Consider the following 13,250-nt stretch of genomic DNA (forward strand, 5'->3'; position numbering starts at 1 on the left):
TAAGACCTTGTTTTCTTTGGTGGGATAGTCAAATTATATATTCTGCCAAACATGTTTCCCAAATATTTGATGAGCTAAATGATAGATAAGTACACATGCTAGATTATTACCTATGCACTGATTATATATTGAATGTATACTAATTGTGTATTGACTGTATACCAATTGTGTATTGACTGTGTACTAGTTGTCTGAAGAAGAGTTTAATTTTTGTGAGTCAGCTTACAAACTCAAGCCATGTGACATCATTCATATGACATATGTGGAAGGTGACAAAAGGGGTATGGTTATAGCTCGTGACAGTATTGAAGGCACCCTTTAAGTTATCAATAGAAGAGCAGATTATATTAGAGTAGCAAATTTAAATCTTGATTAGAGGTCTTTGGCATCAAAGACTTGGCTATATGAGTAAGAAAGGTATGCATTTACTTCTTACTAGAGGAAAGTTTCATGATTTACAATCTATAGATTTATATTTTTGTGAAGATTATGTATATGAAAAGTAACATAGGGAAAGCTTTTCAAATACTGGTTCAAAAGACAAGTCAAAGAAGTTGGAGTTAATTCATATTGATGTTGAGGACTTACTCCAATTACTTCTATAGGATGATTTTTGTATTTTATCAAATTTATTGATGATTACAGTATGAAGGTGTGGGTGTACTACTTAAAACACAACTTAGATGTATTTGATGTTTTTGAGAAGTGGAAAGCCATGGTTGAACTTGAGATATGTTTGAAGCTCAAGTGTCTCAGATCAAATAATGGTTGCGAGTATCGTGATAAGAAGTTCAATGAGTATTTTGCATTGAATGTGATCAGGCATGAGTTCACTGTTCCAAGAACACCATAACAGAATGATGTTGTAGAGCGTGTGAATAGCACTATAATTGAGCGTATCATAAGCATGAGATTATATATTAGTCTACCCAAGCAATTATGGGCAGAGGCAATGAATACTGTAGTTTATCTAATTAATCGTGGTCCTTCAGTTCCTCTGAATGAGGGGTTACCTGACGAAGCCTGAAGTGGAAATGAGGTTAGTATATCCCATCTCAAAGTTTTTTGTTGTTCATCCTATGTTCATGTTTATGCAGGATCTAGGAATAAGCTTGATTCAAAATCTATCAAGTCTATATTTATTGAATATGACTCAGATGAATCTGGCAACAAATTCTGGAATTGTCAGAATTTAAAATTCATTAGAAGTAGGGATGTTAGATTCAATGAAAATGAAATGTACAATGATAGAAAAGAAACTTCTGAATATTCTTCCAAATATGTTGAAATTGAAGATGGTGATGATCAAGAAGATGGAGCTAATGAAGCACAGATAGTACCTAAGACTTCTACTACAAAAATAAGGAGATCTAGCATAATCTCAAGGCGAGTACAAATGTATTCTCCTTCTTTGTACTGTATATTACTAACAGATGGTGGTGAATCAAAGTGTATTGATGAAGCCATTCAAGTTGATGATTCAAAGAAGTGGGAGCAAGTCATGGATGATAAGATGTATTCACTTGAGTTGAATCAAGCTTGGGAGTTGACATAGTTACTAGATGGCAAGAAAGCACTGTAAAAGAAATGGGTTACAGGCTGAAAGAAAAACCTGATGGTAGCAAGTGTTATAAGGCTAGTCTTATAGTTTAAGGTTTTTAGCAGAAGGAAGGAGTGGACTTCACTGAAATTTTTCGTCCATTGGCAAAGATGATTACAATCAAAGTTGTACTGAGTATGGTAGCACTTGAGAATTTACATATAGAACAGATGTATATAAAGAAAAAATTTCTTCATGGTGATCTTGATGAAGAGTTATATATGATGTAACCTCAGGGATATGTGGTCATAGATAATGAAGATCTGGTGTGTAGGCTCAAGAGGATCTTATACGGGCTGAAGCAGGCACCAATACAGTGATATAGGAGATTTGACAAGTTTTTGTTAGATAATGGTTACACGAAATACTAGGTTGATGGCTGTTATTTTTTAAAACATTTTGATAATTATTATATTATTCTGCTTTTATATGTAGATGACATGTTGGTTGCATGTTCAAATATATAGAAGATAAGACGTCTGAATGAACAATTGTCAAAGGAGTTTGAAATGAAAGATCTAGGTCTAGCAAAGAAAATTCTTTGTATAAGAATCAATAGGGAAAGAAGTGCATGTGTACTGAAGTTATCTCAGGTAGAGTATGTTGAAAATGTGCTTCAGATATTCAAGAGGCAAAACTAGTTTGCACACCCTTGGGTAGTCACTTTCAGCTATCCAAGAAATAATCACCTAAATCTGAAGCAAAGGAAGAACTGATGAAGAAGACGTTGTATGCTTCGGCAGTTGGAAGTTTAATATATGCTATGATCTGCATAAGATATGATATAACATATACAGTTGGAGTTGTCAGTAGATTTATGAGTAACTTAGGCAAGCTTCATTGTGAGGTAATTAATTGGATTCCTAGATACTGGAGAGGATCAGTTGACAAAGCTCTTTGCTTTGGTAGTGCAAAGATTAATCTACAAGGATATATAAATTCTAATCTTGCTACAGATCTTAATGCGAGGAGGAGCATAATAGGTTATATCTTCACATTGGGAAAGACAGCACTCAATCAAGTTTTCAAGTTACAGAAGATTGTTGCGCCCTCTACCACAGAAGCATAGTGTATTGTTATTACAGAGGCTAGTAAGGAGATGATTTGGTTGTAAAGTTTTTTCACAGAACTTAACAAGGTGCAAAGGAATGAGAAGCTACATAGCAATAATATGAGTGTTATACATTTAGCCAAGAATGTTGCATTTCATGCCAAGACGAAGCACATCTAGCTTTGGTATCATTTCATCAAGTCGCTCCTAGAAGATGGTCATTTATCTTTGGAGAAGATACACACCACTAAGAATCTTATAGATATGCTGACGAAGATGGAGATAGTTGAAAAACAAAAGCAATGTGTAGCTTCAGTCGGTCTTCATGAAGAATGAGAGTAGGGTGAGCCACAATACCAGTACTATGATTGATATTACAGATCGGGAGAAGGATTGATTGTAAGCAGTTCCAAGTGGGAGATAATTATGTGTGGAATCTGATTGTGTTGATCAATTTATTTGTTATGTTGTTTCAAACCTCAATGCTTGTCATGTTCGCTAGGAGGTACGGGGGCAAAGGGTTACCCCTAGACAAAAAAAAAATTTCATACAACGTTGAGACACTGTGTACCCGAGCACCCTGGCGCTACATATCAGAGCACCCCGACACTGAATGACATAGAGCATAGCACTGCATTGGCCTAGATATGGCGCCGTAGTGGTGCAAGATAGAGGCTTGAGCACCGCAACACCTAGGGCTGCAAGCGAACCAAACGTTCGACGAACTACTCGTTGTTCGAGTCGATTAAAGCTCGTTCGTGATCGTTTAATTAACTAACAAACAAACTTGAACAATATTTTAAATACTCGATTCTTAAATAAACAAGCTTGAACACTAATGCGTTCAGCTCGTTTATGTTCGCGAATAACATCAGTTGATGTTCATGAACAAGCTCGATAAAAAGCTCGATTCGGGTTCGATTAAAACCGCTCGATAAAAACTTAAATAATATGTTATTATAAAATTGATAAATATACATAATATAAAAACTTTAATTATAACATAATAATATAATTATTTTTTATTAATAACAAGAAACATTTCATATTTGTCCATGTTTGTTGGATTGTTTGTTTAGGATGTTCATGAACAAATTTAAGGTTTGCTTGTTCAATAGATTGTTTGCGAAATATGTTCACGAACATAGCTTGTTTAAAGCTTGATAAGCACTAAACAAACGAACATGAACCAAACATGAACACCCTTAAATTAAACGAACCAAACATGAACAAGCTAATGTTAAACAAACACAAACATGAACACTTACATACTCGGCTCGGCTCGGTTCGTTTGCAGCCCTCAAACTGGCTTCACAGTGCTATGAGATGAACTGAACGATTTCTTTCTCATTTTTCTGAAGGGTTGCATCCCTTGGAGTTATTTACCTGGATTTCTCTTTATATTTTTTTATTAGGGCAAGTGTGAGAACGATGTATGTGAGAAGAGAAGAAATGAGAGAGTGAGTGAGAATGGAGATCTGTACTTATTTCTTCCAATTTTCATCGTGGATTTCTTGGTGTGATGTGACTCCATCATTTTTTCTCTTTTCTAGATTTTTCCACAATAAATCCTTGTGTCATTTATTTTTGTTTATTTTGCTTTCTTGTTTGTTTCTCTACGGTGTTTACTCCTCATCCCCAAAAATCATTTATATCTTTGTATCTTAACTTCTGACATGCAATACACAGTCGGTATTTAGTCAATACACATGAAATATACAATCAGTAAATACCGTCAATACACAGTCAATAAACAATGTATAAGTTCTAAAAGCATAACGCATATAGACAACTGATATCTTTGAATCTTAGCTTTTAAAATGCAATACACAATCAAATAGTCAATACATAGTGTTTAAGTTCTAAAAGCATAACACATAAACCATTGATATTTTTGAATCCTAGCTTTTAAAATGCAACACACATTCAAATATAAATAACCGAACAACATTCATTGGTTTGCAAGTAGTTGCAATCGTCCAACCGTACGTAAAACCGACTACCCTTTTGCAGTAGCTGCACTGCTCACATCAAAGAAAAACATAAAATGTGTTTTTGTTCGGCGTTCGTTGGAACTAGCGACAATTGCAAACAGGCGACAAGCAAATGGCATAAACCCTAAACCTAAAAAATATTTTGAGTTCAATCTTACCTTGCGAATATACAGTATAAATTTGTCTGCGAGCAATTCGTGTTCGAAGATAAAAAATGAATAGACTCCACTTCCCCAACTTTTGAAATTTTCACCTCTGAATCAGGCAAGGTCACAAGCTGTAATAAATATATATTAAAAATCAATGTGTACAATCTACGTATCAAAATTCCATTAGAGTCCGGACGCAGAGTTAAGTCCAAACTCCACACATAATAATATGTGTTTGAACTTCGCACGTAATAATTTCTCCAAGGTGAATACTTAAAGCACAACATTATGTGATGTGACTTCATAACAATCTCTCCTCACGGGAGAAATTATTCTGTGCGGAATCCGGTTATAGAGCTGTATTCAGATGCCAGTAAAATCATTACATGTGGCGTGCTTACGTGGAAAGTTAGGATATTCATTTGACTTCTTACCCGACCCGTTTGTCTTTTCGGACTTACTGCATATGAAGAGAAATCCGCAACAATAAGCAGTAATTAAGCAGAAAATGCGCAACATATATGCAACAAATACTCAATAAATATGCAACAAATACGCAATAAAATACTCAATCAATACGCACATTTTCCGCAATAAATACTCAATCAATACGCATGTCAAATAAATATTGCGGACTGTTAACTTTCCATGTAAACATCCGAAGACAGCTCTTCAGAATAATTTCTCCTCCTCACGGAGGCTTGCATGAAGCTGAAAATAATGTAACTTTTTTTATTTTAAGCCCCGAAAAAACCTCAGCCTCAAGTCAAAGGACCTTCTCTATCCACCGCTCCCACTTTTGTGTTATCCCCTTCGGTTTTCTTCAGACCTTGAAACCTCTACTAGTCTACTCCCATCTCACAGATCCATTCAGATGTCCCTCCGCTTCTCATCCCCCTCCAATCCCCTCCTCCTCCACTCCCACGCTCATTTCATTCCTCTCCCCTTTTCCTCTCCCATTCTCCACATCTCACCCAAACCCAAAACTTTATCCCTAACCATCACCGCCGCCTCCTCCTCGCAGCCTCTGACGGCCCAACCCACAATCACTCCCTCCTTCCGTACCAAACCCCCTCACCAAGTAAACATCCTCGTTGTGGGTTCCACTGGTTACATCGGCAAGTTCGTCGTCAAGGAGCTGTGCCGCCGTGGCTTCAACGTCATCGCCATCGCTCGCGAGCGCAGCCGTGATGACGCAATCCGTCAGTTCACGGGCGCCACCGTTTGCTTCTCCGACGTCACCGACGCCGCCGTATTGGAGCGCTCCCTCGACTCTCTCGCCCTCCCAATTGACGCAGCCGTGTCCTGCCTAGCCAGCCGTTCTGGCGGCATCCAGGATTCCTGGAAAATCGACTACGAAGCCAGCCGAAACAGCCTCGCCGCCGCCCGCCGCCATGGCGCCACTCACTTCGTCCTCCTTTCCGCCATCTGCGTCCAGAAGCCACTCCTCGAGTTCCAGCGCGCAAAGCTCAAGTTCGAAGCAGAGCTCGCCGATGAGGAGGCCAAAGATCCTACGTTTAGCTACAGCATTGTTCGTCCGACGGCGTTCTTCAAGAGCCTGGGCGGGCAGGTGGACACGGTGAAGGATGGGAAGCCTTACGTGATGTTTGGCGACGGCAAAATGTGTTCTTGCAAGCCCATAAGCGAGCAGGATCTTGCTTCATTCATCGCAGACTGCGTGGTGGACGAGACCAAGGCAGGGAAGATTCTTCCGGTGGGGGGCCCGGGAAAGGCATTGACGCCAGTTGAGCAGGGGGAGATGCTTTTCAGGCTGCTCGGCCGGGATCCTAAGTTTGTGAAGGTGCCAATAAGTTTGATGGATTTCGTGATCGGAGCTTTGGAGTTTTTGGCGAAAGTATTTCCGGCCTTGGAGGATGCGGCGGAGTTCGGGAGGATTGGAAGGTACTATGCGGCGGAGAGCATGCTGGTTTTAGATGAGGAGACTGGTGAGTACAGCGCTGAGAAGACGCCGAGCTATGGGACTGACACATTGGAGGAGTTTTTTGCAAGAGTGGTAAGGGAGGGGATGGCAGGACAGGAACTAGGAGAGCACAGCTTTAATTTGCAGGAAAAAAAAATCGCTTTAGAAGACTAGTTCTTGTGTTAGTTAGATGAGGATTCTTTTGTCCTATTGCTGCAAGTGCTTTACATACAAATTTATTTTATTTTTGTTTCTACGAGAACTAATTGAAAATATGACATATGGGTGTTGATTCCATCCACCCCTAATAAGGTGTATCATCATCTTGGTTAAATCCACATTTTGGCCTCAAAGTTGAAAGATCCAACAATCAATCTCTGATCAGGCAGACAGACTAATTCATATCTACTTAATGAGTACATGTCATCGACGTGCTACTAGCTCAGCTTAGGTAAACCGAACTAAAAGTTGATTATAACATACATAATTCTCTTCAGATACAGAAAAACAACTGTAGTTGCTTCGAAGACATCTAACTACAGAAATAAAAAAAAATAAAGATATGTGAATATGATAGGTTTACCATTACAATTTAGGGTTGAAGACCCCGAAAGGCCATCTGAAATTTATTTGGCATGCCGTGACTCAACAAACGTTACAGCTCCTGCGGCAGTAGCCAGGCAAATCAGAAGTTCCCAACATATACTCAGGGTTCTTAGTGCACTCTCCCAAAGAAGCCCACCTCTCGCAACTTGGATTGCTATCGGTGCAATTTGCATGGCTTGACAATATTTTATCAAAAGAGGTTACATGAATCCACTTTGTTGCCGACCATTTCTCGCCTTCAATCACAGGACAACCACCATGAAGACTACTATGGTCTGGAGCAGCATTTGGATGAAGGTTGAAGAAGAGAAGGGCATCCCCTCTCCTTGGTTTTACTAAAATGCAGGTTTTATATGAGCACCATCCATCATGAAAATTAGTGGCAGGTGCAAACACAACTATCCTGAAATATTATTACCTGCAATTCCTCGACGAGCACATTCTGACACATCATCCTTCGAATGGGAATGCCGCTGAGATTCCTAGTAACACATCAATACATTGGTAAATATTAATAAGCTTTCACAGGTGCAGGAAAGTTTCTATAGCAAATGGATATCAAACAAAGTTTAGATCTTTATTCAACAAGTGCAAGAAAAAGATAATTTAACCATGCTTCCAAGGAATTGCCTCTTGGCTTAACATTCGTGCATTAACTTGGTCACAATGAATGTAAGACATGCGCTAACCTCAGCTTCTGGAAAGATGGTTTCTCCACCCTTTTCAACATCACTGAGATACATTAGAACGGTGGCAATTCGATGGCCGCCACGGGCAATGTTAACTTGGTCCGTGAAGAAATCATAATGCGGATCATATTTCTGTCCATGCTCATACCTCAGGACTTGTATATCCTCACCATTTTCTGAAAAAAATCAAGACATTTACAGTTCAATCTCCAGAAATGGCGTTCCGGGATACTTCAATCAAGTTCAAACTAAGATCAAGATACTCTAGTGACCTTGGCAGACGAAAATTTTAAGTGCGGATCTTTGGTAAAATAAATCGTTAAGCGGCTAACTTATGCCAAGTCAATTGAGGTCAACAGAGCATACATGACAAATTAAATTGTAAATCCGGTTCATAACATGAAAATCAGAGCATTTCAATGTGATGCATCCACTCATTCCATTTGGAAAAAACACTGAAGTCCAACACACGAGAAAGCAGATATCCACTATCCTCGACTAGTAAATTACCGTCTCAGGAGGATTTTTGTGATGCAATTTTTACTGGTGGGTTGGTATTAGATGTAAGACATGATGATTTAGCAGGGGACAGGATGACTTAAATATCTTGAAGTGATGAAAACCATGAAAAAGACACCTCTTGTTTATAAAGCATCAGCAAAAGAACAGTTTTTAAACAAAGGCCTCACTAATCTGAAATAGATGATTCACTAGCAAAGATGAATCTCATAAAAGCTATCCAGACCCATATAAGCCATCCTAGGCACTGTTGTTAGTCGCAGAAGGAAGAGTATGCTACCAGAGTTGAGTGAACAGCCCATCTAGAAAAAAAAAATCAGAGTCAGCTTTGTAACGGCTGAGTGCACGTTGTTGTTGATCCATAGAGGATAGATTTGTTCTTTTGGCAAAGAAAATTTTGGTTTGATGATGTCATAAAAAGGTTTCCTTGAGCATCTTTTGCAATCTTTGATTTCCCTCTTTCTATATCCTAATATAATTAGAGCTCGCTCTACGTACTTTGATGATTTCTGTTGCTCTCCAACCCTATCAATAATACACTGCAACAAGGGCAAAAAATAGTGCACAATGAGTCAACCACATTAGTTGGCTGGGTCAACCAAACCAAGCTGACCTGTGCTAGTTCTAGTTCTACCACATTTGATGCGTGTGTGGACATGATAAGATGTCCAAACATCTTAACATCGCACTTGCGGTCACTATGGGGAGAAGCCATTGAGTTTTGACTATGACAATAGCATCACTACTGTAATGCCACACTAGTGTAGTGATCCAGTTCCCCACTGTAAATGATGTTTCCATTGTGTTTATGATGGTTCCTTCATGTTGCTTCTACATTCATACGATTGCATTTATTCATTACAATGATTTTAGATGAGTTCTCCTGTAAAAATTTCCCTGAACTATAATATGTATGATAATGGCTTGTATTTATAATTTTAGCCTGTAGAGATAACTATATGATCTGTTGAACTTTGGTATGATACGATTAGGAATTTGCTAGTATAACCGACTTTTTTGGATTCGTTTGACATCTGTTTTGTAAGCCATATTCAATTGAGCTAGGATAGATCCTCGATTAACATGAAACTTTCAACAATTAAACTTAGTGACATTCTAAAACTCCAAGAATTTTTTAGGATTTTTTTTTGGAGCCTTTAGATCTCTTAATTAACAAATTCTAATTTGCCTGTTAATTAGGCTCTGATAATCTCAAAAAATTCTCCCGTTCGATCCAAGGTGAATCAAGGCCCAATTTAAAGAGGAGAAACATACGTGGATAATCTATAAGCTCAACCGTGTCAAGAATTTGAAGATCCAACGGTTAGATCTCTAAAAAAACCCTTAACCTAGATCACTACACTTATAATTAAATAGCGTTATAATAAGCACGTTATAAGATATAAAACATATCCCCCATGATTTATGTTCATACGTAAATCTTAGGTTTAAAATTTCATGAAATTCTATTGAGCCGCTTGCAAGAACGAGAGCTTTTTTCGTTTTAGGGTTTCAGTTCAGCTTGTCATTCGCTGCCGGTGTTCTGGACCGATGATCTTGCAAATCAACAGTCCATATCTGGCCTAACCGCCACTCTGTCTGACCGCTATATCGATCCCACAACTCCGTTCAAGACCGACCCAATCTGAGCTGTTCGTTTCATTCAACGGGCGATCCGACGGCCGTGGCGGGACGCTGACGCGGATTAGTGAAACCGCGTGGGTCCCACTGCCGTTTCAATCATCCGGCAATGATTGCACCGCCGCCGCGCAATCATTGCCAATCATTGGCCGCCGCCGCCGCCATTTGAATGAGCGAATCCGATCCCGCCAGGTGTCATCCAACCACATTTTTTTTATTTAAATCAATTTTAACTGTTTTTTTTATATTTTAATTCAGATTTTCTTCCAAAAATTATTATAAATTATTTACTAATCCAAAAAATGCGTATAATATTCGAATCAATCGTATTTTCGTCCTATTTGATTTAAAATTAATTTCAATTAAAGATATTAATCATATTTTAAATTATATTAATTATAAGATCTTTATCTAATTTTAATTAATAAATAATCTTAAAATCCTATTTAATTTTATCTGCTTTTATAAATTGAATTATTTTTAATTATATTATTTTCAAATCATATATATATATATATATATTTTAAACTATTTCAAAATTACATATTATTAAATTTACCTTAATTTTAGAAGATCCATTTGATGAAATTTCAAACATCGATCATGCTTATGAATGACATTCATGGGGGGTCAATTAGTGAATGATTGAGCTCTAATCATATTGATAAGCATGCTTAATTATTTCTTTTTGTCATCTTTTACATATGTAGGACGCACAAGCACTTAGTCTAGGCCCTCCTAGATTTTAAAATTAATGTGTTTGTTGTTATTATGTACCCCTTGCATGTTTCTTTAAGGGTTAGTCCAAAACTCAATTTAAAACCCACTTAATGTAGTGATACCCCAAGGGCAATAATTAAAGACCCGACTAACAAACTTAAATAAATTCTATGAGCTATGATAGATCCCCGATTAACATGAACTTTCAACAATTAAACTTAGTGACATATTAAACCTTCCAGAATTTTCTAGGATTTTTTTTTTTATCTTTTAGATCTTTTAATTAACAAATTCTAATTTGCCCGTTAATTATGCCCTGATAATTTCAAAAAATTATAATAAATCTATTTTAACTCAGAAAATTCCCCATAATATCTCAAACTCTTTAGAATTGAGCCCTTAACCTTAGATAATTAGGGCCCATCAGTTGGACTTTAATCTGAGCCTTAATTTAATTTAATTAAAATTCACTTTTTTCCTTAATTAAAAATTATTAAAAAATTTATATTTTGCCCAAACACTTGGGAACACTACTTTAGGTCATTCCTGACCATTGGGGGTGATTCCAACCAGGTTGGAGTCAATTTTGATAATTCCTTAATTGTTTGAAACTTCTAAAATTCATAATTTTGCCTAAAAAACTCCAAATCAAGCAAACTTAAAGCCTAATTACTCCCCTTAAGGCCTAATATTTAATTAAAATGCTAGAACCCCCAAACCTATCCCATTTTTCATAGTGACCTTTTGGACCCCCTTTACCTAGCGTATAGGACTATGGACCTTCCAAAATTGGATAATATAATTTGAACTTCAAAGATAACTACCCTAAGTATTAAAATCGATCCACAAACTAAATTAACTAAAAACATATCCCAATCCATTAATATTTAAACTTTAATTAAAGTTTCCCTTTTTGGCCTTAAAAAATTTCAACTATAGGCAATTTAAACTAACTACCCTATATAAGACATATCCAAAGCCACACAAGTCTACTACATACACGTAGATTTGCCAGGGCACCACTTCTAACTTTAGAATTAGGGCCAGCATTTACTTTTTTATGTTTCTGTGACGTGATGATATTATTTGTGGCACGTGTGTTGTTTGCCTTGATTGATTTGTCATGATAATTGTTTATTTTTATTAATGTGTTTTATATACTTTGATTATGCTATGATGTGTGTGTTAGATTGCCCATGGGTTAAGGCTGTTTAAATACTAATTCAATCTTATGCAGGTGGCCATGCTCATGCAGCGGTAATAAAGAGGGGGCAATAATCATTAAACTTTAAAACTGACGTTGTTATTTATTGAGTTGTGAAAGTCTCTAAAAGTTCGGCATTTCATACATAAGGTACCCAAAGAAAAAAAGAAAGTCTCCAACTCGGGGAATTTCTTATTCATTTAGGTACCCCCTTGGAGGACGAACCATGTGGAGCCCAAAAGAGATGATCCGAAGAAGAAAGATCCACTCGAAGACGGAGACTTGAAGATGAAATGCCCAGCTTTTAAGACTTGCATCATTTATTAGGATTAGAATCCATGATGTTGTCGATGGAGCCTTGCCACCATTACTTTTCTGCAGACCCTGAGTTGTATTAATACGGTACTTGCCGTGAACTTTCTCTTTACTTTTCTGGGTTTTATAGATTTATATTGATGTGTTTACTATTGATTACACAATAGAACGTACCTATTTTTTCTATGTTTCTTTCTTGTATGTGTGTGGTCTATTTTCGCTAGGCTCTCTAGAAATTATTTTTCTACTCGTAATCAAATTCAAAATTTTAAGAATTAAATAATTTATAAACCTAACAACTTAGGGAACTACCGGAATCGTCCGGGATCGCATGCATATCACTGCATGTCTTCTCCCTCCTTGTTATAAAAACTTCCCCGCCTGCGAGTAGAATCCGGATAATCTGGCCTATGAGGATGAGGTGCCGGACCTGGAGAAGCTTAGTCTTTTCAAAAAAATTATTTTTATATAAGCCTGTCTTTAAAATTCTAAGCATTCATGATTTGGATCTTTTAATTAGCATGCATTGCATTAGAAATAAATTTAATTAAATCTCTGATTGAATTAGCTCTATGAACATTCACCTTATATAAGTCCAGGACCAATACGGAAACTCTTTAGACGTCGGTCCTACTTCCAAAAATCAAACTACCTACAATCTTTCATAAAGACTGGACATCATAGATTTTACACGCTTAGGTGGTTAGCTGGCTTTCTTTTTCAGGCAGGATATAAGCCTATATTGCATTAGCTAGGATACTGGTGTTAGTGTTAATGTAAATTTAATAATATGTAATTTTAAAATAATTTTAATATACATATATATATATATATATATATA

At 37.1% G+C, this 13,250-nt stretch overlaps 2 protein-coding genes across 2 annotated transcripts in view; one reads left to right on the plus strand and one right to left on the minus strand.

Annotated features, from left to right (window-relative positions):
* The first annotated feature begins 5,574 nt into the window (after nucleotides 1–5,574).
* Nucleotides 5,575–6,969, plus strand: LOC110106923 (divinyl chlorophyllide a 8-vinyl-reductase, chloroplastic). The gene has a single exon (XM_020837016.2). The coding sequence runs from the start codon at nucleotides 5,669–5,671 to the stop codon at nucleotides 6,887–6,889; it is 1,221 nt and encodes a 406-aa protein (XP_020692675.1). The 5' UTR covers nucleotides 5,575–5,668; the 3' UTR covers nucleotides 6,890–6,969.
* A 192-nt stretch (nucleotides 6,970–7,161) lies between these two features.
* The window catches only part of LOC110106924 (probable prolyl 4-hydroxylase 4), a 14,783-nt gene continuing 8,694 nt past the window's right edge, over nucleotides 7,162–13,250 (minus strand). The window contains exons 5-7 of the mRNA XM_020837017.2: nucleotides 8,011–8,186; nucleotides 7,740–7,803; nucleotides 7,162–7,656 (exon numbers count right to left, since the gene is read on the minus strand). Of these exons, the coding sequence (XP_020692676.1) occupies nucleotides 7,361–7,656; nucleotides 7,740–7,803; nucleotides 8,011–8,186 (536 nt within the window). The 3' untranslated portion in view covers nucleotides 7,162–7,360. The remainder of the gene's footprint in view (nucleotides 7,657–7,739; nucleotides 7,804–8,010; nucleotides 8,187–13,250) is intronic.

This window comes from Dendrobium catenatum, unplaced genomic scaffold, assembly GCF_001605985.2.
Source record: "Dendrobium catenatum unplaced genomic scaffold, ASM160598v2 fragScaff_scaffold_1177, whole genome shotgun sequence".
NCBI classification, from domain to species: domain Eukaryota; kingdom Viridiplantae; phylum Streptophyta; class Magnoliopsida; order Asparagales; family Orchidaceae; genus Dendrobium; species Dendrobium catenatum.

Bases quoted from the DNA above. Each gene is read 5' to 3' on its own strand.
- LOC110106923 (XM_020837016.2), top strand. From the start codon at position 5,669: ATGTCCCTCCGCTTCTCATCCCCCTCCAATCCCCTCCTCCTCCACTCC.